This window comes from Ammospiza nelsoni, chromosome 1 (genome assembly GCF_027579445.1).
Source record: "Ammospiza nelsoni isolate bAmmNel1 chromosome 1, bAmmNel1.pri, whole genome shotgun sequence".
Taxonomy (NCBI): Eukaryota; Metazoa; Chordata; class Aves; order Passeriformes; family Passerellidae; genus Ammospiza; species Ammospiza nelsoni.
This window is the reverse complement of record NC_080633.1, coordinates 22,403,939-22,430,442: the sequence shown is the minus strand read 5'-3', so window position 1 is coordinate 22,430,442 and position 26,504 is coordinate 22,403,939. Positions and strand designations below refer to the sequence as shown.

Here is a 26,504-nt window from a genome sequence, read left to right as displayed (position 1 = left end):
CTCCTCCTCAGCGGAGCGGTTCCGTCCACGGGCGCTGCTTCCCGCGGGTATCTGACAGCTGCTGGCCGGGAGCCGCCGGCGATCGGAGCCCGCAGCCCTTGCCCTAGCGCCCTCAGCGCTCCCCGCCCCGGCACTGACAGCCCCACGTCCCGCCCCGCGGTGCGGGCCAGCCCCAGGCGGCGCCGCGCCCCGCCCCGCCCTGCTGCGCCAGGAAATGCCGCCGCGGGGCCACGGGCCGGTACCACAGCGCCGGAGGGGGAACTAGGAGGGGAGGAGATCGGAGGGGGCGGCCCCTCACCTCCCGACGGCACCGCCCGGCACCGCCCGCTGCCCTGGTGGCGGAAGATCGCCGCTTGCCCCGCCTGGGCGGCGGCGGGACGCGGGCTCCGGGAAAGGCCGGGGCTGGAAGTCGCCGCCCTCCCTCTGTATCCGGGTGGTTGCTCCCGGGCGCAGCCGGACCGCCGGAGCCGGTGCCAGGCGAAGATGGCGTATCCCGGACAGCCGGTACCCGGAGGGTTCTACCAGGGCGGGGTGAGCGGGGCCGGGCCCGCGGGGAATGTGGCCGGGGGAGCGGCGGGAGCCGGGTCAGGCGGGGGCTGCCCGGCCTCTGCCCGGCCTCTGCCCCGCTCCCACAGGGAGGGGCCGCAGGCGCCGCTCGGGGCTGCGCGGAGAAGGGGCAGAAGGGAGGGAGGAGGCGCCTCCCCGCAACTGCTGCCGGGGAGAAAGTCAGTGCTGAGGGTGTCATTCCGTGATTTGCACTTAAGAATCAGTATCTAGATCAGTCGATTACTCCTGTGCAAGGTTTTACACTGATCTGCTTACATTAGTATATCAGTACTGAAACTGAGAGTTGGTTTGGGGGATTTTTTTTAATGAGGAGTTTCGTTTTTGGTTGATTTTTTTTTTTTTGGCATGGTGTGTACATAAAAACGTAAGTTGATAAGTACAGATTCTTAACTGAATCATTGATTTAAAATTAATTTTCTTTTTTATTTCCAAAGTATGGAGGAGCTCCAGGAGGACCAGCATTCCCTGGACAAGCTCAGGATCCTTTGTATGGTTATTTTGCTGCAGTAGGAGGGCAGGTAAACTTACAAAATTTACTTACTTCACTTACAAAATTTACTAAACTTATGATATTTACTTCTTGGATTTTTTTTTTCTTGCGAGGGAATACTCTCTACCTTTGGAAGGAGAAATGCCTAGTATTTGCAGTTAGGAAAAACTGATGTTTCTAGTAAAAAAAAAAAAATCCATAATTGTTTTACTTAGCCTATTTGCCATGTACAGCTGTATTGGTCTATGTTATAGCTGTATACATACAGGGACCATACAATTTGAATAATGCTGTTAGTTTCTGTATTGTATGTGTAAATACATACATATATACACAAATGTAGGCATGTATGCCTGTATTTCCTATACAGGTATATACAGGGAATATATAGATGCATGAAGTTTTGTAACTGGATTGTGACTCAGCTCTGGGTTGGTGAATGCTGCCAGGTTTGGGAGAAAGAAAAGAGTGGAAAGCGTGGGCTAAGAGCAGGAAATGCTGTCAGGAAAGAGGTCATTACAGGATCTTAATAGACTCACAAATGGAAAAGCAGTCATGGGTTGTGCCAACATCTGGGTTTACTGGTAACATACAGTGTTTATTCTTCTAAAGGAAAGCTTTCACAAGTCTTTTTTTTTCCTTCACTGTCATTCTGCACTGCATTTTTAATTTCTTTCCTGCAATTTTGTGGCATATACTGTTTTTGTATGATATATGTGTTGCTAGAAACAAATGCTCTTTGACCTGTATTACAGGGTTTAGGAACAATTAAGTTAGGTTTATTGAGCTGAAGTTCCTTGTCTGTTTGCTATATTATAGCTATTTATTGCACACCTGTAGGGTGTGTGCAAATCTCAAATTCTGCTCTTGGGTCTGCTATCCTTAAGAGATGCAACCACAACATGAAAATTTAAATTCAGCAATTAGCTGATATTCAGATTCCCACCATAACTTGGATTAGTTTTGTTCTCTGTTACTATTTTGAATTAATAATGCATCTTGCAATCTGTATCGTACTTCTTCTAACTGCTTATAAAAATATTTAGGCTGTGTGTTTTTAGTAAAGGAGAACACTGAATGACCTCTGTGTAGTGAGGCTTTCTGAGCAGGTGGAGCCCAGAGCTGAGTGGTGCTGAATGTGCTGACAGTTTGCCTGCCAGCTGAGGTGTGTCTGTGCAGAGGCCTCCTGGATGTGTGCCAGGAGTCAGCAGTGGAGCCAGTAACTGATGCTGGACTAATGAATGAGCTCCTATTGTAAAGAGAGAGGGAGGGAGCAGCAAACAGGATACAGCCCTGTGGAGAAGAGGTGGCAGCAGCTGGATCTCAGCAAGACATAGACCATGCTCAGCTTTCTCGAGTGAGGCATGGAACCTGGAAGCTGAATACTACCCAGTGGGTTGATGGGTATGATCAAGTTAGCATTTAAGAATACTTCAGTTAATACTCTGAAATGCTTTCTATTTGTAGAAATCATTCCTTACTAAAATGAACTCAGTAACTTTCGAAGTTATCCTTGGAATCCGAGGTGTCTGTTTCTGGTACCAGTGGCTGTGCAGAAGCAAAAACTCTGTAAGGAGACAGTTAAATGTAACAGCTAAGTTATCAGTTGCTTTTATAGCCATCCATGCATCTCTGTAAAAAGCCACATCTCAGTTATCCATCTATACTTACTGTAGAATTAGTATGTTCTGGTTATGGTTGGCTGCTGTGTTGTTTTTATGCTATATAATATTTGATGTTTTCTCTGAGCTTTCTTTGAAGTAGTTTAGAGCAGGGATCTTGTCTTTGACTTGATGAATTATTTTTCTTTGTTCACAGAAGAAAGCCAAAAGTATTGTTTCAAATATTTTGTTCAATTGAGGCTGTCTTTATAGAAAGTAATAATATTTTTTTTAGCCTGTTTGCAAAGCTCATATGCATTGTCTAGTTTAACCTGCTTATGTTCTACTAAAAAACCCAAAAAAGACAAGCATATATTTGGTAATGTTAATCTTGATTACAGTCATGCTTTTCTATCTTCCTCTATTTTAAAGTTATGCAGTTTCTATCTTTATTTCAGAAGGTACAAAGCCTTTGAAGAGATTAGTTACTTAATAGTAATGGCTATTTTTCAAATCTCTTCCCTTCCCCTGTTCTGTGAGTTTAAAGTATTAAATACATCTGTATAGTTAGACCGATGGAAGATAGGAAGCAAATTTGGGTTTAGCTGCCATTAACTTTACACAGAATCAAAACATTGTTGCCTTTTTTTCAGACCTTGTCAGGTATCATTTAACATAGGTAACATACTATTAACATACTATTTGTCTTCTAAACAACTATATTTAATTTTTGAAAGTTACCATGCTGTGCTCTTCCACCATATCATTCAGTAGAATATCTCTATTATTGAAAGAAAGAGTTTTCAAAAGATAAGGAAAATGCTGTAACAAACAGAATCATAGAATATGCTGAGTTGGAAGGGACCCACAAGGATCACTCAGTCCAACTCCTGGCCCTGCTAAAGACACTCCAAGAGTCAAACCAAGGCCCAAGGGTGTTGTCCAAATACTTCTTCAGCTCTGCCAGGCTTGGTGCTGTGATCACTTCACTGGGAAGCCCATTCCAATGTTCAGCTACTCCCTGGGCAAAAAAACCTTTTCCTGATAGCCAACTTAAACCTCCCTGACTTGGCTTTTCATCTTCTAATGCTTTGCAGAAGTGTCATCATTTTTTATGTCTGCAGACATAACGTTCCATTCCTGAATGAGATTAAATTAAACTCTGTGTGAACCAAACTTCATGTTGGGGATGTGAGGAATAAAGCTTAGAATTCCACCTCCAGTTCTGGCAGCTCATTGCTTTCCATGAATTGGCAGTTGTTTTCTCTATTTGGCCCTGAGCAGGATTTGTTGGAAGTGAGGCTTTTTCCAAGCCATGTGAAAAGGTATTTTTCTGAGTTTGTTTTGTTTTTCTTTCAAAGTTCTTTGCTTTCTACGTTTGCTTGTTCTACTAGCAACTTAATATTTTAAAAAGCAGGAATTTTTAAATTTGTGAGTTATGAGGATGTCTTGAGAAGCATAACTAAATGAATGCCACTGGAAAGGGAGTGGGTACTGGGAATAAGCAGCCTGGGAGAGGGTATTAATAGCTGATACATCTTCTGTTATCGAAAGGATGGACAAATAGATGCTGATGAGCTACAGAGATGTCTCACCCAGTCAGGGATTGCAGGATCATATAAACGTAAGTTAATGATTTGAATAAACAAGCACATCTAAAGCACACTAATTCTTCTTCCCTAGAAAACGTGTGTGGTTGTGCCTTCTGCAGAGCTGGGTTTTTTCTTTGCATGGCAAATGGGTTTCCTTTCCATATCTTGGACATGTAAATTCTCTATATTCGGTTCTGTGTGCCAAGGATTTGCCTTTTCAGCCTCCTTAGTTCCCCACTCTGCTGGGCTGTGGAGTTGAAGTGTATTTTTTGTAATGGACAGACAGTTCTTCAAAAGATGCTTTGCTTTGGTTTGAACTGAGCTTTGATAGTGACCAAAATCTGTGGCAGTAGTCCTCTGCTGGGATACCTCCTGTTCAGTTTACAGCTTCTGTGAGTGCAACTGGCTTGCTCGAGTGGTGTCTGTTGGGGGGAATATAAATGACCACTTTGAAGCCCAAAACTATTGTGGGTTAAGATGAGAGCAAGTTAATGTTAAATATAACTTGAATTGCCTCCAAATTACCTGGTGTCAGTTTTTCTAACAAGTAATGGCTCTTACTTGGATGAAAAATATGGTATGGCTCTATACAGGGGAACCAATTACATAATAGTTTATATAATTTAAATTTATAATAAATCTGAAATTTTATGTTTAGATAAAACTGAAGAATATGCTCTTAACGTAATTTATTTTTCCTTTTTCTGATTTTAACAGCTTTCAACTTAGAGACTTGCAGACTTATGATCTCAATGCTGGATGTATCCTTTAGTATGAAATGTAAACATTTTGCATTGTGTAAGCAAAGATGAGAGAGTGCCAGAACATTTGGGAAATGCTTTGTAGTTTCCATTCAGCCTTTAATTATTAAGTCTTGTGATCATTGTGATTGGGAAGATACAAAACTCCATTCTCACTAATTTTAACAAATTAAGAAATAATAAATAAGTGAGGCTCTTGGTGACCAGTCATTTTACAGCAAGTGGTATCCCTCTAAGCCTGGGGAGCTGTTTCTCCATCAAGTGAATGAACAATCAGGTCTGGTGGCCCAGAATAAAGCATTGTGCAAATCACTTATTGTGCTTTTCAAGTAGGACACCTTTACAATTTCTCATCCTTCCTAATGAATTTTAAGCATCTGTTGTACACAGCCTGAATACAATCAAAGTCCTCCTAAATCCTGTTCATGAATGAATCAGCTTTGAGTATCTAATGGAATGGTATGTGGCATTCAACAGTAGGACCTGTGGAAGACTTACATATTCTGTGTAAGGCTGTAATCTTTGGAGGTTTGTTAGCCAAAACTTAAATTGAAAGTTTTGCTGCTTAAAAGGAAAAAAGCAGAAATTAAACTGGAAGGGCTCTTAGCTCATCTCGAACAAACCACTTAGAATACAAGAGAACTAATATAACAGTTTATTCTTTGGCATTTATTTTTATTTCAGCTATGTATTTAATTGGATACAATTACATACCAGCAGGTTAAAGAGAAGTGTGTCAACTAAAGTAGAATTCACAAGGGGAAAATTGCTTTAGCAAGTTTCACTGGGAAGAAGTGGGGAGAGCAGATCTCTGACCTTAAGTTTTGGGTAGTATTACCTCCATCTGTGCTGGGGGATGCTTTAGTGTTTTACAAGAGACATTAATAATAGTAAAATTGTATTAATAGTTGCCTTCAAGTAAGTTTTAACTACAGAGAGATGCCTTTTTTGTTTGGTTGGTTTTTTGTTTGTCAAATTTCATTGATGGTTTTGTTTAGTTAAGAAATGTTTTTCTTAGCTTTGAAATCAGAGGGATATGTCTGGCACACTGGGATTTAATGAGTTTAAAGAACTCTGGGCTGTGGTCAATGGCTGGAAGCAACACTTTGTAAGTTTTGACAGTGATGGAAGTGGCACAGTGGATCGTCAGGAACTGGAGAAAGCCTTGATGACCATGGGTAAGTTGTGAAATGTTCTTGCTTCTGACACTGACTCACACCATTTCCCAGTTATCATCCTGCAGTAACTAACACATGATATTTCCAATGAAAACTTGTTGGATTCTATTAACTTACCTGGCTTTTCAAACTAAGACTTTATTATTTTCAAATAGGATTTCGACTGAGCCCGCAGGCTGTGACTGCCATCACAAAGCGATACAGCACTCAAGGGAAGATTGCATTTGATGATTACATTGCCTGCTGTGTGAAACTCCGAGCTCTCACTGGTATGCTGGATTGGGGCCTTGTTGCTGTCATCCCCATAATGTATTTTTATTTAATAAAACCTGTTTGTTCACTTATCTCAAGTTCAACTTCGGCATACTACAAAAGAGGTTTCTATCAGTAGTCTACAGACGAGGATTTTTTAAATTCCCATGAAAAAAAGGACTTTATACTAATGCAGGATTCATTCCAGAGACTGGAAGGGTAATGTTATCAAAATTGGGAAACTTAGTTTATTAACAGAACATTAAGGGTTGTATATGATATAAAAATTTAGTTTTGGAGTGAATAGCAGTATTCTTGATTATGTTCTCCTTCGCGTGACTTGGGAAATTTTAGGAAAGTACTATACACTTTAAAAAAATGTTTATTTGCAATTCTTCTTACCTGGTTTCTGTTTTCTTAATGAATTTTTGCAGAATGTTTTAGAAGAAGGGATACAACTCAGCAGGGTTTCGTGAACTTCCACTATGATGATGTAAGTAAATTTTAAGGAATCTATTAAAATTCCAGGGTAAAACAAAAGAAAAACTTAAAGACAATTAGTAATGATTTGAGTTTGTGCCTTCCCTACACATGCAGCAAGAACCCAGAAGTTCTAGGGCATGTTTAGTATTGTCTCAAAAAGCTTTCATGTATTTTACAGAGTTCTATAAAATGTTGTATACCTTTTTCAGAACTTCTAACCAGTGTGGTTCAAGAAGATCAAAGAAGCTACATCACTTGTTAGCATCACTTTCTGTGATTTTTCTCTTTCCATTTTCTGTTTTAAAGCTTGGTAGGCATTTTTCCTCAAAGGGTTGGTGGAGGTCTGGTGGACGAATCACACTCAGTCAGGCTTCTGGGTCTTGGCTTCCTAGCCACATCTGTGCAGCAAAAAGAGAACACTAGATTCAAGTCATCCTGGGTTTGGGGATTTTTTTTGAGCAGGGGGAGAACCATGTGTGCTAGTTTTTATTTTTGGTGCTTTGGTATCATTAAGGAGATGCTTTGCTTTAATTAACTATTTGCTTATTTTCACATGTATTTTAAAGCTTTACTATTTGTGGGCTGAATTTCTTTACAGAAAAGTGTTGTGACAATGAGTATTGTAGGAAAAAAGTAAAAACTCGTTCTCTGTCATACATCTAAGAAGTGGTTGTTCTCTTTTCAGTTCATACAGTGTGTTATGAGCATCTAAATCAAAAGGAAGCAAGCCGTGGATGATCATGATTTAACATTCCAGTTTTATGAGCATCTTAATCAAAAGGAAGCAAGCTGTGGATGATCATGATTTAACATTCCAGTATGTGTTTTGCTTTGCCAAGTTCTCCAATGATTGTGTATCTCAATATTGGAAATTGCATATTTTATGAAGGCATCCCTTTTCACACATTTTTTAGTCTTGATAATGAATATGAACTACTCATGTACTGTTGTCTTTACCTTCCAATGTGTGATTATTAAAGCTGCTTTTATTTTCATAAACTTGCAGTTCACTATGTATAACTCAGATCATGCAAATGGTAAGACTTTCAGGCATGTGTCTACTTTTTCGCCATGATTCACTAAAATCAGTTTCTGGAATGCAACTTACCATTTTCTGACTTGAACAGTAACGTGTATGACTTAAGAGGATACATATTTTCTTGTCTTTGACAACATAGGACTGATGTACAAACTAAAAGGGATTTTGGAATGGTCATTTTGCACTGGTCTGTTAAAACATCCGTAAGTTCTGGTTATTTACTTTGTCAGCTCTTTTGAAGGTGAAGCCTGTGACTCCATGCACTGAGTGTAAGACTACCTGCTAGAACTTCTTCTCAGCAGGGATGCAGCAAACGTAGCAGAAGACTCTCCTAGCCTTGTGCCCTGGTACCAGGGGCTTTGTTCTTGTAAGATTCTTGCTTTGTTTGTGTCACTGCATAAAACACTTTGAAACATATAAAAGCTGTGCTGTGTCAGTTCGTGCATCAGCTCTCCCTTCACAGGCAGACAGACAGACAGACTTCAGTCACATGTAAATAAATGTTTCTATGTCCTCCACTTGGACCCCTAGCAAATGGCCTTCATGCATCAATATGCCAGCTAACACAAAAGGGCCAAAACTCACTTGGAAAAAATTCTTGCCATGTTACTCTTTCAGATCACAGCAGTAGTTACCAATGAAAACAGATACAGACAGGCAAGGCTTACTTGCCTGAGGCTCTTCAGGGGGCAAAAATGGGATTTTTGTTTGGTGGAGGTTTTATTGTTGCTTTTGTTGTAGGGATTTTTGAGAAATGGGAAGGATAGACATTGTATGGAAAGAGGGAACAGCACAACTGTACAGAGGTAGTACAAGCTTTTTTCCAATAAAATAAGTTAATGAAACTTTTGTTAATTTTGGTCACTTCTGCCAACCACAGAGGAGTGATATATGTTGCTTTTCTGCTTGTGAATACAATGCCAGAAGAATGTTAAAAGAAGTATATTTCTTAAATAAGTAGTTTAGGGCAGTTTTGGGGAGGAACCTTTGCATTAAGTAATGAAAACAAAACTACACATATGTGCATATATATAGACACACCTTAATACATATCATTGGACAAACGAGCTCCTCAGAGCAGGAATCTCACTCAGAGACACTGTATTGCACCCTGCTTTGTGGAGGTGTCTATTAAATCTGACACTTTAGTTTCTGGGCTGTAAATTCAAAGCAGGCTCGTCTTCCCTAAAGAAGCAACTTGTACTTACTGCTTAAATGTAGAATCCTCTGGGTATTGCTTGTAATTTCATTACAGAAGCTAGTTCTCTTTCTGCCCTTATAATGAATTTCAAAGGCAAAGACAGCATTATAGATTCATATTCTATATGTTGTACTGTTGCACATAAAGTTGGGAAACAGATGGAATACATTTGTATTCTAATGGAATGCATTAGAAGTATTTCTGCTGGAAAGACCAAAATCCACAAAGGTTTGTCAGTGTAGCTGACATCAGTTCTGCAGCAGTTCAAACTTTTGACAGCTGACAAGGTTGGTAAGCATGTGAAAAAAGGCTGTTCTTCCTGTAGGGATTTGAGTATTTTGTATATATACCGTGCTCATCCTTACACTTAATTTTACCCTAAGAGCAGTAAGAGATCTTTACCAAAATGTTCTTTTCCCACACATCTTTACTTCTGCTTAGTTGGGTTTCTGGTCTTGTAGTGGCTTTGCTGGGATAGAATTAATTTTCTTTATAGCAGCCCAAAGGTTCAGATTTGTAACTGATCAGCAGCAATAACACAGAAATGTTTCAGCTGTTGCTGGGCAGTGCTTGCATAGTGTCCAGGTCTTCTCAGTTTCTCACTCTGCAGTCACAGTGAATAGGCTGAGTGTGGGCAAGAGGCTGGGTAGGAATTCAGTGAGGACAGCTGACTCAAGTGGGCCAAAGCACTCAAGACCCAAGGACCCAAAACTCACATCTTGCTCAGTTTATTTCCCTAGGCTGAATTGGTATTTTGGCACCAGCCAGTTACTGGGCAGTGAAATGCTGCAAGAAAACAGTGTGAACCAATAGGGTTTTCTTCAGTAGTCTTGCAAACATAAACCAGAGAAAACTGGAAAAAAAAATTATTCCAAAACCAGGAGAAAATTCTGGCTTCCTCCAGAAAAAATAGTTTTTTGTTTTACATCAACATTTCAAAAATCAAGTGTATTCACAGGGACTGATGAGATACGTAATCTTTAAAGTTTACAGAGAAGCTAAGCTAATACATGCAGATGCTAAGGAGTTAGTACAGAGTTTGCTGTCCTAGCTAAAAAAAAAGCCACTTGAAACCCTTTCAAAAATTGCTTCCCCATTAAGAGTAGATTCAGTGGACAGACTGAATATGCAAGTTACTTGCTTTAGAGAAACAGGTATTATTATTCTCAGAATACCTGGGATGGATACTCATGTGACACAGGATACTTATATGGGGTGATTGCTCTTGACCTTTGAGCCAACCACCAGGCATAGTTTCAAACAGGTGTTTCTCCTAGGTTGCCCTCAGACAGGCAAACTAAGGACTAGTAATTTTAGATTTGCTTTGAGAACAGTAGGTCCCTAAGACAAAGATTTGAGAAGGTCACTGAATAATATTCAACCTTGGAATTGGAAGAATACCATCTATATTCTTCTATTAGTCTTTTCCCTTTCATGCAACATTTTATTTTATAGAGATCTTTAAGACAGAAAATGCTAAATACAGCAAATCAGAAGAACAAAATACACACAAGAGTCCTTGTCATTGAAAGTCACTTTACTGATGTTACAATATGTTAGTAACATTGAAAACCACAGGCATTTGTATTAAATACTCTTGTAGAAGTGGATACTGTGACGCTGTTATTATTAAAAGTGAGCAGGAATTTAGAACCCCGAATTACAATGATTTGATTTTATAAAAAGCAACATTTTGTTTAGCTACATGAAAGCCAGATTCATTCAACAGCCCAATGCCTGTAATGTTTATGACAAAAATATCACACTCAAAGCTAGAAAGTTGTAAACTGCAGTGCTTCATTTTGATGTTTGTCAAAATCTTGCATTACATCAGGTATGATTTTTAAAGAATTTTAACTAGCAAAGACAATGATATGATGCAAATCATTGTTTTTGCCAACACTAGCCCAGCCACAGGGGTGAAACATGATTCTCCTTGCCTCTTTCAATAATGGCTAGTATGAGTGAAAAAATAGCTTTTTTTTTTTTTACAGCAATGCCCAAGTTAAACATCAGCACAAAATGAAGCTGGCAGAGCCAGTTGGTATATACCACTCCAAAAGCTTTGCTGAAAGAACTGGTCATACAGTAAATAGTGTTTTCTCCAGCAGATTAAAAATTCCATAATGCTTTGCTATTCTGAAAAAAATATTTTGCATTTATGCAACAATAAAAATAAGTACTGTATTCTATATAAAATATTACCTATTGTAATATATTTTTATCCTTATGAAAAGAAAAATCAGGTTATATATTCACAGTTTGAGTATGTTCTGGACTGTATTTCCAAGCATAAAGTATGCAGAGTCTACACAGGCAGTGAGCAGGAGTTCTTGTACCAATAATCAAACTAAATCAGCATTTGCTGTTCTACAGAGCCTTACAATATTGCATGATTAGCTGCTCGCACCACTCCACTTACAAGGTCAGTCAGGCCTATATACAGAATTTCTAACATGGTTGTAAAAATAGACTTTCCATGCTAAAATTAGAATATGTAAGGTCTTAAGGCCTCATGTTGATATTTTTTTAAACAAAAGCTTTATTTTTTTATTCAAAGGAATACAGAAACAAAAAAATAAAAGATTGTTGCTTTGACATTTTATGCTCTAGCGATTAAAAATTGTGTTGACTCCTTTACTCCTACCCTAGATAACATGTTTCTTTTTAACTGCTCTGTGCTTATTTTGCCAAATTTTCCTCATCTCATCCTCATCTCATTCTGAGTTATGGCAATTGTTGCCCATCTTAAGTAGCAGAAGTTTTTAAACAGTTTAAAGCTAGTTTAGCTGAAGTGATTTTGAAACTGGTATAGACTGGATTTTAAAGAGCTAGAACTGCCAGACCTGGCTAGGTGAGCCAATTTTGAAGCCAGGTACATTATCTCAAGAGCAATATCTGTGTTCTGAACTTATTTTTAGTGTTTGTTTTTCTTACTTGGCTGAGATAACCTGGATTGTTGACTATTGTAGTGCTTTTCTCTAAATACTTGCAGAAAACTGTTGTGGAATGACAAGATACCATGTGCACAGTGTGCTGTTTCCAAAGCTGCAGCTTACATCATACTTGAGACACCAGAAATGGTTTTCATGAGCTGACTTAGAAAACTACTCGGATCAGAAATTTTTAGCATAGATGATAGAAACTATTACTTCCTTTCCAGTTCCTGACAAAATCACACTTAAGAGAGTCCTGTTTGTATTGCAGCTGTTTTTACACAATTAGTTTCACTGTTTCATTTTTTCTTTCCTTATTAGGATAATAGTTATGTGCACACAGGATCCTCACTTCACTGTCCAGTCATGGGATCACAACCTGCACATATTTTTGCAGCTTACTCAAATTTGTCTTCAGGAATCACAGAATATTCTGGGGAAGGGACCCACAAGGATAATCAAGTCCAAGTCTTAAGTGAATGGCCCATGGGGCAATTGAACCCATGACCCTGGCATTATTAACACCAACCAACTGAGCACGTCAAATGTGATCCAAGTCAAATCCCATATTGCTGATACATAAGATTTGGAAGCCATGCAAATAGTGGGTCATCAGCTCATCCATTCTTGGTATTCAGCAGAGACTGAAATGCTCAATCTCTTTAAAAATGAGGCAAATAGCATCATATTGTGGTTAAAAACAATGGTCCGTACAGTCCACCGCTATCCCGTGACACTGAAACTCAATTTAGAAAAGGAAATATGATTTTCAGACTTGGAGCAAGAGAAACAGGAAACAGCTGAACTACTGGGTTCACAGATTTGGTGATATAGGAGATTCAGCCTTCAAAAAGGCTAGAAGGTGAGACACAGGATGGCTGAGTCACAAAGTGGTTTTACCAGTAGTATTCTGGTTTAACCACAAGTAATTAAGCCCCAAAACAGCCACTTGCTCAGTCCCCACCCACAATGGGATGGCAAGAGAATTGTAAAGGTAAAAGTGAGAAAACTCATGGGTTGACATAAGAACAGTTAAATAATTAAAATAACTATAGTAATGATAAAAAAATTAATGAAAAGGGTATTAACATAGAGTGAACTAAAACCCAAAAAAGACAAGTGATGCAAATGAAAATAATTGCTCACCATCGAGAGACCAGTGCTCAGCCAGTCCCTGAGCTGCAGTTCTTCACTGCCAGCCTTCCCCCTGGGTTGTTGCTGAGTATGGGATCATATGGTTTAGGGTATCCCTTGGGTCTGCTGTCCTGGCTGTGTCCCCTCCCAGCTCCTTGTGCACCCCAAGCCCAATTGGTGGCGGGGCATGTGAAGAGCAGAAAAGGCCTTGGTTCATTGCAAGCACTGCTCAGCAATAACTGAAAAAATCCTTGCATTATCTACAGTGTTTTCAGCACAAATCCAAACCACAACCTCATACCAGCTACGGTGAAGAAAATTAACTCATCCCAAGCAAAACCAGTGCAAAATCCACAAGACATGAGGCATCACCACCTGATTATAGCACAAGCAAAAGATGACAAAATCATTAAATGGTCTGGGTTGGAAGGGACCAAAAAGATCAGCTCATTCCAACCCCGCTGCCATGGGCAGGACTTTCCACTGACCAGGTTGTTCAGAACCCCATCCAACCTGGCCTTGAACATTCCAGGGATGGGGCATCCACAGCTTCTCTGGGCAACCTGTGCCAGTGTCCCACCACCCTCACAGTAAAGAATTTCTTCCTAATACCTAATTTAACCTACTATTATTAACAGCATTGGAAAGACCCTACCCATACTGTGGAAAGATGACCAACTTTTAGCAGCTTTCTGATGTCAGCCAACTCACAGAGGCTGTTAGTGGATGAATGTTTCATGCAAATCCTTTTCAGTAGAAGTGAAAAGGGGATGGAAGAGAACAGGAGCTCACTGAGTTTTACACTGGAGTGTGATAACTTTGCTTACAACTAGCTACAGGATTCGATGACAGAGCAAGTCCTAAGGGCTAACTGAAGAGTATATCCTTTAGGATTATGGAGTCTAATCCTTCTTTCACATTACATTCTATCTATTAATCAATTCCCTAATGAAGCTACAGTAAATTTGGTCAGAATTTGTAGTATATGCATATCTATAATAATGTATGTACCCATTCTTACCTCTGGTTTTGAAAAAAGTTGTTGCATTAGCATTGACAAGACTGATCAGTCCAAACCAGCAACAGGGATTTGAGTAAGAGGATTTCAGTACACTAACTATTGACAAAATTTGTTTGTGATTATAATTCAGGCTATACCTCAAAGGTTTCAATAGCACAATCAAAATTACTTCATGAGCACACGAGCTCAGCAGGTTCAATATCTCATAAATCAGGAACTTTTTAAATCATTTGGAAGAAGCCATCTTCAAAGTCAAGTCACACTTCAGGTGACTGGCAAGTTGTGACTTTAGTCACAATTTAAGCAAAGATAGGCTCTATTAAGGTAATAATCTTCTTGAATCTACTTAATTAAATATAACAAACCTATATGTAAATTATCAGTCACAACTATCTCTGGTATATTGTCTGAGATTACTAAAGTTCTTAAGTCAACAAATCCAGAATTAGAAGGTAAATCTTTACTTGTTAAACTGTGGCAACATTGTGCAGCATTATTTTAGATACAATCTCAATTTTCCAGTCTCCATCAGTTAGTCACATTATTTTATTATAAATTACACAAGGTTCTTTTCCCACATTGAAATACATAAAGGTAATATTAAGTATATTCATCCTGCCAGTCCTATGCTCATATAAACAATTACTTCTAGTTGAGAACTGATGGCTTCCTTACTTACTTCAACAGGCATCTACAGCACAGTTGGCAATTAACTAGTCCATTTATTAAAATAAAACCAAAATAAAAGCATGAGTCTCAATTAGTCAAAATGGCTGAGCTATATTAGTGACAAGTACTCTATTTTAGTTTGGATGAGGTATTATGCAGCAGTTTATATTGCTATTGCCAGCGTAACTAACTACAGCGGATAAAAATATTTGCAATCTTCAAGGTTATTAATCTGGCAGCTTTCCAACATACTACATTTTAAAAGTAGGAAATGACAGCTTTGTAAGAAAACAGCTTCTCTGTCCAACCTCCACTGGCCTGGGAGGCTCACACAGCCCTGCCAGTTCAGGTCTCCCAAGTTACCAACCTGATGCAAAGTTCTCTGCAGAAGAATTTTGCAAGAACTCAAGCCCTGTGATACTCTCACGCTAGACCACCAAAGTGAAAGCCAACATTTATTTAACTTAAACTTAGTGCTCAGAACTAGACTTCCAGTCACTACATATCTCCAAATGTGAGGGAGACTGTTAAAGGTACACTACACACGTAAGTGTATCATCATATGCTACAAATGAATTATACCACAACAAAAGAAGCTGGAAGTACATACTACATTGAAAATACAGTCAGGAGGGGCATTTGTTTGCAAAACAAGCTATGAACATAGCAGAAAGAGCCTGCATGTTATCTCCTGTTCTGTCTGCCAAATCTTGCTGCTTCTTGGTAAGGCAAAATGGAAAGGGAAGAGTAAGCACTGAAAAACATAAGATATGCACAGAAATCTAATGGGATAATTCAAAACTACATGCCAGTTTGTATCAAAAACATACCATAAAAGGCACATGATGAACAGTCCAGTTACTAAAGACAAGATATGAATATGGGAGGGAAAACCAGCTTCCAGGTGACAGTAATACAGCGATGATCAGGTTATCATAATGTCCTAATGTGGGTGAACCTCTTGAGGGTCCTGCTCAAAGTCCAGTGAAATCAACAAAAGACACATTGATTTCATGTTATGGCTCAGACCCTAATTTCATAAACTACATGCTATCAACTATGTTTAATCCAGATAGCTACACTCAAAGTAAATCTTTGCCAAAAATAATCTTCAGTGCTGATTGATATATTTACCTTTCACAAAAATGCAGAATCTGTCCCTAAAGCAGTTACCAGTGACTGTCTCTTTCCAGATGGTCAGTCTGCACCCACTTGTGCTCACTTATATTTGTCTTTTTCCAAATACTTACCAGAACCTGTTGACTGTGAGAAAATAATTTGAATGCCAAGGCCAATATTTTGTTATAATCATACATACAGCCTAATCATAAAATATAGTGCTTCTAAAAATCTTACATATTTTACAGCTGCCAACATCTTTAAACATTTATTAATTTAATCTTACATATATCTGACTTTATTGAGAGACGTAAAAGTTAAAAAAATACATTAAAAGGCTGAAAGTGTTGGGTTCATTTACTAAAGGAAATACATGAAAGAGGTAGAAGATTGAGAAACACCATAGATGTTCCCATTACAATAATATCTAATTAATCATACAGCTGTTGGGTAGGGTATTCAACTGCACCACAGAGTCAGGTGTTTTATTTTGCAGTGGTACTACCTGAAGCTAATAAGTAGTCAGTTTTGGAAAACCAGAGAACTATAAACTGATTTAATGTGGTCCAGTTTCTCACTAACTGAAAATTCCCAACCAGAAGGCATTTGCTTTACAACAACCTTCAGAAGTCTTGGGTGTTAGAAATATAACATCAACTTACAGACAAGATTAACATGGTAAAGAGTTGTTCCTCCCCTATTCTTTTTAAGCTAAATTCATTTGTGCTCAGTTTAATGCCCCAAAAAATTGTCAAGGGGGCTTCAGGGGCAGCAAGCATAGCATTCAAGCACATGGTAAATGCGATTCCAAACAAATAAAAATTGAAAGACAGCAATGAAACTGGCCACTTGCCCAGCACTGTTATTATCTAGTGCAGTGAAATCGTTATGCGTCTCATAAGCGTATGCCTTGCCATCTAAAACAGTGTCTGAAATGCTCTATCAAAAATACACAGCAACTCTCACAGACAGACTTCACATCACCACATCTTGAATTGACCACTTAGAAGTATTCCCAAATAGTCCAGTAAGTTGGGCTGCACATGACTTAAATACTCTGCTGTCTGCTGAATCATTCTTGATTACACCTGTGAGAGGATACAGTGGTTATCTTACTAAACAAGGGATTTTGGCTGGTTCCTTTTACGATGATTTAAGACGAAGTGCTCCTGTACTGGTTTCCGCAGTCTACTGTACAACTGAGATTGTCAAGACTGTATAAGATGCTGAAAAAGTTGTTTAGATTTTGGTCAAACACCAGTTTCTGAGAGATACAGTTTTACAGTACTGTACTTTCTGTATTTCCAAGAATGTCTGCTCATAATATTAGAAAATCTGAAGTGTGATGATGTTAGTCACGACTGTTTCTTTAGGCATTTGGCAAAATACACATACGTATAACAGCTATTTTTGACATTATTGAATGTTTACATATATACAATCTGTATACTGAGATTATAAACATGTAAGGTAAAAAAAAAAGATATAATCTTTGTTTGTTTGCCGTTTGTGTCAAATAGTTGCCTTTCAAAGCTTGAAATCCTGTCACAAAAAAAAAAATCCTATATTTCTTACTCCTGCATGCTAATCTCTACTACAGTATGTTGTTTTTCCCTTACATGTGGAAAGTAAGAAAGAACACAAGGTTCATGCATACAGCGTACAAGTTTACATCAGCTGGGCTCTCTGTGAGGCACGTTCCCAGTTCCACTCTGGTCTGACTCAGGACTGCAGTAAACCAGAGAAAAACCTCTCTTACACAGGACTGGCAAATGGACTGCAGCTGGGATTCTAGGTCAACATGCGGAACAGCCTTGTCACATCTGGGCTAATTATTCTCTGTCAAATGTTATGATTTTGGTTGTTCATAAAATCCATAAAATACAAGTCAACAAAAAAGAAAGAAAAAAAGAAAGACTGTTTTTTTCCTTTCCACATGACAGGAGGTTATCACCGGCATCTCTGTTGTTCTTTCGAATTGTCTGAAGAGCAGATGAATGTGCAGTGACTCAGTGATGCTGAGTTCCTATAAAATCCAAAGTAAACAGTTCTGATGTGACCCCAGGAAAACACTGCAGCTAGATGGATGTCTCCCATAGCTGGAGAGGGGGAAAATAAACACAAACACACATTGAACACCAAGATAAAACAGGCTGTCACCCAGACAGTGCAAGGAGCTTGTTTGGGGAACTGCATCTGCATCACTTGGGTCACCAAATCTCCTCCCAGCCTCTGGTGGGTATCTGTTCACCAAGCGAGCAGACAGGCTTCAGCATTTCAGCACAACTTGCAGTCAGCATAGTCAGCCCATGGCTGGGAGTTCAGTTTTCTTTTTGAAAGAGAAATGTCAGTGTAGCATCAAACTTGTACTAGCCAACTTATACTTTAGAGTTACGCTAGTATTAGTGTAGAGATAACTTCCCATTTTCATCTGCCTAACTCTGCCCAGAGCAACATGACTTCCTGCTGTGGGTTTGAGCTGCGGCCAAAGCAGCTCCAGGGCTGAGATACATCAGTACAGCCCAGGCTCCAAGCTGCCTTGGAAGACCCTGTGCTGCACCTCACACAATCTCCTGCCCCAAGCAGTACTGGGGGAGCAGCTTGCAGGTTCCCTCAGCAGCACTCCATTCCTTTTTTCTTGAAAAAAAAAAGGACAGAGAACAGTGATGAGAATCTCATCAGCATCAGCAACATGAACCAAGGGTATTGCAAGTAAAGCTCCTAAAGCAAATTTCAGACTTTTTTGCTTATTCAAATACCTGCTATGTCTGAATCGACACAAAGGAAATAAAAGCCTTTTGGAGCAGCTGGAAATCTCTCTGTATGAGGCGTAACTATCCACTACACATTCCAGCAGCTCCTGGTCAGTCTAGGAGGGCCAGGCTGGGCTCATATTACACAGCAGTGAAGTCCCTCCAGGCCTGCAAGCACTCCATATGCTGCATAACTGGAAATTTTTACATTTCCATAAAGCTGGAAAGCAGCTATCCTCACAGCCTGAATGAGAGCTGCTGGGAGAAGGGGTAAGGAAGGAGAGCCAGACACACCACTTACTCCAGGGTTGCCTGTGCTCTGCAGCCCAAAGGCTACCCAGGACACATTTTCAGCTTAAAATAAGAAATCTGGGCTTCAAGGCAGCTTTAAGAGCAACCTGAAAAGCTGCCTGTACACAGCTGTCATGGCCTTCATCACTGCCAGAGGCTCAGCAGCTTCAGAACTTCACAGTGCAAAGGAAATGCCATTCCAGCTCTCCTTGTTGTTCAAAGGTGTTAATGTGCCACAGTTTCCTTTTGAAAAACTATCAGTAAATCAAGTCACTGGTGAAATGCAGAGAGAAGAGGGACACATACCCTGGCACTTTGCCTGTTGACTTTTTTCTCTTCATCAGGAAGTGGTGGCATCGGGTAAGGGTATTTTCTGCTGGAAGCAATAGATCCAGTGGATGAAGACGGAGACTTTGCAGGAGACAGTGTCCTGAGATGTTGAAACACATAAAATAAATGTGATGTCTTTGCATTTTAGCACTGCAACAGCAACTGCCATTACTCTGAAGCTTGGTTCAGAGCCAAGAATATAGCTTATTATTAGCTCAATATCAGGGGGATAAAATTGATTGATCAGTAGTCTTATAATTTCATTTTATGAATAAAGGTATTTAGAGATTTCAGGAACACTGGAAGAAAAAAAATTGCTACTTCTTATTAGAATTGTATAAGAAAAATTACTTCTTAAACTGTTTTATATGGTACTGTAATTAATCATTATAAAATTATTAAAAACCAAATCTGCAATTGAATAAATAAAGAACTAAAAGCATAAAGCCTAAATAGAAACAGTAATTGTATAAATACAAGCTAAACAAATGTCTTCTCCCAGTGACTAAATGGCAATTATGAGTCTTTATGCATATCTTACACATCTCCTAAATTGATACAAACATAGCAAATAAATCTATTATTTTTGTAACATTAATTTACACAAATGCATGCATTTGGAGGCCAAACTGTTAGTTGTGAAGTAACAAAGGCATATACAAAGTGCTAATAACAAATTGTTATACATGCAAGCATCATACAGTGCATATTGTTCCAGCCAAAGAAAGAGTCTGATGAGAATATACAAAAATGGACTGATTAGTCAATGGCAATCAGCATTTCTGTACAAGGTGAGTAGAGTAAGCAGGAGCAAGTAAATGTTTGTATCACATGAAAGGCATTCTTTTCATGTCAATAAGGCAACAGCACATTATTGACTGAAATTTTATACCCAAGAAAAACTCTTATGCTTCTGTTTTGAGATTCTGCACTTTTCCCACTTGAGAGGTTCCTATTAGGCTCTAAATCTGGGCAGAGTAAAATGAAAAAAAGGCCTTAAAGTAGAAAAATTGAGCTATCCTGGCCCCCTTGTTCTCTTGTGAAGACCGAGGGCATTCACCACAGGAGGCCACTTAATACTGCAAGCATATCACTCAGCCCTCCCTGAGCACTGCTATCTAGTATCTTCAGAGTTCATGTGTCCCTGAAGATGGAAACTTTCCATAATAATAAGTGAAATTTATTTACCTTTAAATAATTGTTCTTTTATTTTGGACTGTTGTATCATTTTGTTGTGTCTCTAGCTCCCTACAACAGCAGATTCTCTTGCCTCCCATACAAACAACGACTGATGGTAGCCACAAGCAACAAGGTGTCAATGAAAATTATATGATGAGAGCTCTCCACTCTGGCTCATGATCCTCTAATGCCTCACATGGTAGCCTCTAAATTCAACAGCAATTAAGGGATTAGCATTGGTACAATTGTCCAAACATGGAAGCATCCAAACATCTTCAGTACCTGCACATTGGTCACCCATTAAGATGAACTGGACATACACCAATGTTTTCAGGAAGAAAAACCCTGAAACAGCTACTGCAGTATAAAACAAGGTTTCTGTATGTCCGACATCATGGATCTGGGCACCAAACTGTGCATGCAAGAAAACAGGTTAATTAAAAAAAAAATTCCAAGGAAAGGTTGTCAACAGTGCACTGCTGTTCACTATCCATACAAGTCCTCTCATCTCTATCCCCACCTGGACTATCACTAATAAACTATTTGTGGATCTAGAATGAAGACTATAAGGAGAAGAGGGAGAGGGGAAAGTAAGGATAGCAGATTTTACATATTATTAGTAATCCAATTATTCACAAATTTTACCCCATTGCTGCAGTAGAATTTTAAATTTTCATTTTAAAATTTGCAACAATGCACATGGAGATCAGAAACAAGGAACTGGGCTAGTGGAATCCGACTTGGCAAGCCCTATCAGAAAGCTGTTTATAAGGTAGCACAGCCGGGGGGGTGGCACAGAATGAAGGCATCTCCCATCTCTTTCACCACACCAGGCACGACACCTCCAACACACCAAAGGCTCTTCACATTTTAGATACTCTAAAAGAAGGCCACAGTGAGAGCAAAAGCCACATCCAATCTTCCTGTCCATCCATCTGAGCAGGTGATCCTGGAAGGAGTAATAATCCCCCAAAGGATGTGGCATCTTGAATATTTTCCCTGCACAAGCAGGTCCTCTGACCAGGATCCCTAACTCATCCTTTCAGCCAGGAAGCTTTGCACCATAACTCAAACACAATGCTGCCTTTTCCAAAGATTTTGAAGGCCAAGCCTCCAGAGTAGCTGCCTACACATCCTTTTTCTCAAACCCCCTTTGTACTGCCTGATCACCTACAGTTTGCACATCTGACTGATGTGAGCTTTGCTGCCCAGCTGCAACACTGCAGCCAACACATCAAGAATGCAGTTGCACACTTACAGAAATGACCTTGCCCTCCCCTCTCAGGGCCTCACCACTTAATTTTGTTATAGAGTTATGTGCTGGTTTTTGTCATCTTTAGTGCCAGCTACTGAGACTGTGAGCATACACAACTCAGCATATGCTCACAGATCTTACAGTGCATCTTCTGTGATAAACAACATTGTTTGAGGTGGTTTTGATCACCCTTCAGGTTGTGCCCTGCAATTGTGTATGTGCTGTGTATCCCAGATTTACATATACTTTAAATGAGAAAGGTCATGTCTGGCTCTTTCTCATTTACAGGATGGAGAGACAGCATTCAGGGACACTTGCAGGTAATGCTGGGGTTACAGGTAGGAAAACTTGGCAGTTTTGGTCAAGGGTGGGATCCACTTAGTTTTCACTAGGGTTTCAGTTCTCCCGCAATCAAATCCATTAGCTTTCATGACAAATGTTGCTTCCCGCTGAAACTTTCACAAGAAACCAGTACACACAACAGAGATTTTACTGCCAACCCCAAATGAAGCCATGCACCTCACCTGCAAAAATTGTGATTTTTGAACAGAAAGCAAGATAGAGTAGCCATTTTGTGTCTTTCTGTCCTGAAAGCTAAAACTAAGAGTGTGTGGAGACCATTCTGTGATTCACAACAAACACTGTGGCAGCAACAAGACATCTGGAAGCAGTCCCTGCAGCCTTGGGCCTACCTGCTCCCCTCTTGTCCCTAAACAGCAAATGTTGGCCCACAATAAACTGTGCAAAATGTGTCACCTGGTGACACAACTAAACATTTTTCAATTTTGAGTGTCATTTAAGCTGAACTCAAGGCAGGAGGCCCTGACAGATCTGAACTGTTCATGAACTGTGAGTGATTCTCTTTTGCAGACTGAAATAATGTAATGAAATTCAATTAACATTCAACCTGGTGAAAGCATCGCAAGCCCAAATATAGACCCTATCAATCTAATCTGACCTTTGCTGCTGTGGATACGGCTCTTTGTATGACATCATCAGCCTAGATCCTACATTAGGATCTTCTAAAAGCACTGGTGTAGCTAAACATTTTAAAGTAATTTCCTTTTTAAAGCCACAGATGTGCACACATGTCCCCAGAGAAAGCAGCAGCAGAGGGGAGAGGAGGCTCATGGAGGGACTGCAGAAGAGTCAATGGTTGTGGCTTGAGCTGTCACTTGGAGCAGTGAACTGTGCCTCAGAAGCAGGCACTCACATGCTTCAACGAACCCTTCTCCCTAACTCTTGAAGCAAAACCCTGATCCTGACATCAGAAGGCATTTTTTCATTATCTGCAAACAATAACAGTATTTTGCTTTGGTAATACAGAAGAGGCTTGTTAGTTTGTTTTTTATTTTAAGCACCATCTAGAGCTGTCTCAGCAAGAGCAGGTTGCCAAGAGCTGGTCGTGGCTCTGGCCCCAGTTGGATGCTCACAAAAGAAGGTAATGGAAATGGTCAACTAAAGAGGAACTGAGAAAAAGTCAAGGACACAAAAGAGCATTAGAAATAGGAGGGAAATTACAGCCTACTGTCTCCTCCTTCCATGCCCCTTCTTGGTGCCCTTCTGATTTAGGACAGCCCTTTTCCTTCTGGTTATGTGCTCCGGGTCTCCATCTAAAAAACCCTTTGTTTGTAAACCACTTCTGTGTTTAAGAAATATTGCAAATACTTGAAATAAATCAAATGTAGGCAGCTCAACACTTTAGAAGGTGCCTTCTAGACTTTTTTCTTTATAATTATCTACAGAAATACCATGTTTGGGGTTTCTGGCAGTTTTTTTTTTCTGATTCCATCACGGCTCCATCAAGTCTTTTAGATTCAGTGAGAATTCTGAGTAATCCTTAACCATATTTCAGAAGGTCAGCCTGTGCAGTGGACACTGTAATTGTCAGTAACAAGAATAAACAGTAGTAGCATATTCATAAAATAATGTCCCTTACAGCAAAGCTAAATTCAGGGAGAGGCTTCCTGCCTGATTTTATTGCTGAGGTTATGTGGTTATAGCCTGGCACACAAAATTAAAATCTAGACTAGACTTTAAGCAGGAAAATGAGAGTTTCCTTCACAGATCATATCTTCTTACAGATGAGAATCCCACACTAGGGAGTTTTCTGATGCCAGAGACACCAGCTACTATTATTACTATCATTATAAAAAGTAATTATATGAAATCCCCATCAGACTTGTAGGCTAGAAAAAATTACTAGGAAATCAGGTGTTAGAGATACAAATTATGATTTATATAGGGTATTTTAAGTAGATGGAGAAAATCTGGGTGATGACTAATATCTCTATTTTCTGAAAATCTGCAACTTTCCTAGAAGGCTTTTTTGTCATATTTCCTAATTCTATTTCAGCTCTTCCTACAACAGCACCAGTCATCAACATATTCCTAAAACTACAAGGAAACAAGCACAACAGCAGTATTACTTTCAGGACACATTTAAAAGGACAGAGAAATCAAAGATGATTATCAACATGAATATTAATCAGCTAAATATCTGCTGTAAATGTCTTATCCTGGCACTCTGACTAATAAAGTACAGTACCAGCTGGACAGTGTGACTTCAGCTCTATGTTCTAGTTTAACCAATAAGATCTGTTTCATTCTGTTTGGGAATAACTTCACAGGCCCAGGCTCAAAACCCAGCCACAAGATGTTCTGACACACCATTCTTAGGAACAGTCTTTTCCTGCCCATGCTATCATTAAGCAAAATTGCACCTGATTTTTGTGGAGAAACTGTTAGTTCAACCTCTTGTAAACCCACAGCAACTCATCTCAGGAGATCTGATCTTTTGCCTTCCATAATGTGTCTGCAGAATACTTCTCCATGATTACCTCATTTAATTGGGACAATTCAGATTTCTAAATTTATTCTAGTTGCTCTCTGATTTCTAAGGGGAATGGCTGCAGGCAGTGATTAGTAAGCTTCTGTGGTGCAAAAAATTTGATTTATGCTACATCTCTGCTGATATGTAGCCTTTAAAACTCACATGGGTCAGCTTAATCCTCATCTACGTGCCAAAAATGCTTGGTTTATCTCAAATACAATTAAAAATGTGACTCATTGGTGTAACAGCTGAATACCCTCAGGAGCAGGGCATACTCTCCTCAATTTAATCTAGTTACTAAATAAAAATATACTGATACTAAAAAATGAAAACCAAATTATGAGTATGCAGATTTTTAACCCTGTTTATCTAAACCATTTAAAGAAACCTGTATTAAAATAGTGCTATCTTCATATTCCATCAATGTGTTTGTTTATGGCTACCACAGGGCTTCTGATACAAAAACCCTGAAAGACAGCTATGGGATTATGTTATGGTGAGCAGTTCTTGTCCTTGCCTGAACAATAAAGGTCAAGAGGCTATTTTTAGAAAAGGTTTTGGTAATAAAGCACACCTCAATTCTTATGTGAGTTTGCCTAATTTCAGCTTCCAGTGACCTCTGGTCATTATCAGTCTTAGTTGGCAAACCTAAAGGACTTCCCACACAGAGATTTTGCTCCATATGCAGTGATGTGGATCTCATGATCAGGTAAGTGTTCAGCTGCTCCCTTAAACTGCACAGCCTGAGGCTCTCTAGAAAGAACTGGGCTTAGATCATCTCAGTTCTAGAACGTGCTTGCTGAACTGCAGACACCAGACCTGGACCCTGTATCCCAGCACTGAAACAACCAGACTCACAGCACTCCCTGCCAGAATGCCCAGGTACCAAGGGACTTGTCTGATACCAACTGGCACTATCAAATCAACCTCCTGTAAGCCCTCGATTCTTGCATTAGGGAACTTTTCAGTTCTGAGGGCTGAACAGCCAAAGTTTACTCATTTTTCCTGTTTGTTCACTGGAAACCTTTCCTGCAGCTTACTCTGTCTGTGATTTATGAGGTGTTGAAAACAAACAGAAAGGGTTTTAAAAAGTAATCATTTTATGGTGTTTTAAGACTTTGGGACATTTTTAGGTCTAAAAATGACTACGTTCTTACCCTGCCATTTAATGTCTGCCATTGTTACTATTGGAATAAAAGTTTTTCATTAGTACCCTGTGATACATCTCCCATCATATTTTTTTTCCAAATGCACACTGCACACATTTAGCATATGTTTCTGTCCTGTTGCACTTTTATTAGGTCTACTTTTGTAGCAAAACTATTAAGATTCTATTTACTTGTTCTTATCATCCTTCACTGTTTTGGCTGAAGGTTTTGCTTATTATTCTTTTGATTTGTGTTTCTGTAACTATCTTCATTTTTTATATGTCAGCTTACAGGTTCATGGATTTTGTTCATGCATTTGTCATAAGTTGTCTTCCATTCTCTCCTATGCTGGCTCATTTTTTCAGCTGATGCAGAGATTTGTATCAGCTGTGGGACTGTGTCGTTTGGGAATATACCGCAACATTCTCAGTCTCTTGATTCATGTCCAACAGAGGCCCAGCCTGATGCATGGTTTTTCTCTGTAACTTGGAATATACCAGATAATGCATACACTTCCCTTTCAAAAGCAAGTTATATTTTTGGTTGAACCCTACCTCACTTGTAACAGATTCATTAGCAGTTTGACAATTAGAGCACAGAGTATATTCTCATAAATTTAGTTTTCCAATTAAAATATATAAATTATTTCATTGCAGGCCGAGGGTAAAATAC

At 39.4% G+C, this 26,504-nt stretch overlaps 2 protein-coding genes across 8 annotated transcripts in view; one reads left to right on the top strand and one right to left on the bottom strand.

The window, feature by feature from the left end:
* Positions 1-276: 276 nt before the first annotated feature.
* Positions 277-8,385, top strand: SRI (sorcin). 3 transcript variants are annotated; one of them, XM_059470701.1, is made up of 8 exons: positions 277-504; positions 1,002-1,085; positions 4,213-4,282; positions 4,968-5,011; positions 6,042-6,189; positions 6,345-6,458; positions 6,876-6,934; positions 7,610-8,385. In XM_059470701.1, the coding sequence occupies exons 1-8, from the start codon at positions 484-486 to the stop codon at positions 7,634-7,636; spliced, it is 567 nt and encodes a 188-aa protein (XP_059326684.1). In that variant the 5' UTR covers positions 277-483; the 3' UTR covers positions 7,637-8,385. The 3 variants fall into 3 exon arrangements, with proteins under 3 accessions (XP_059326684.1, XP_059326677.1, XP_059326691.1); XM_059470694.1 differs by having other exon boundaries at positions 351-531; XM_059470708.1 differs by lacking the exons at positions 277-504; positions 1,002-1,085 and adding an exon at positions 2,528-2,626.
* A 2,298-nt stretch (positions 8,386-10,683) lies between these two features.
* ADAM22 (ADAM metallopeptidase domain 22) overlaps positions 10,684-26,504 on the bottom strand; it is a 115,563-nt gene continuing 99,742 nt past the window's right edge. For all 5 annotated transcript variants that reach the window (XM_059470644.1, XM_059470653.1, XM_059470663.1 and 2 more), the window contains 2 exons: positions 19,394-19,517; positions 10,684-18,142 (listed from right to left, as the gene is read on the bottom strand). In XM_059470644.1, coding sequence (XP_059326627.1) covers positions 18,122-18,142; positions 19,394-19,517 — 145 coding nt within the window. In that variant the 3' untranslated portion in view covers positions 10,684-18,121. The remainder of the gene's footprint in view (positions 18,143-19,393; positions 19,518-26,504) is intronic.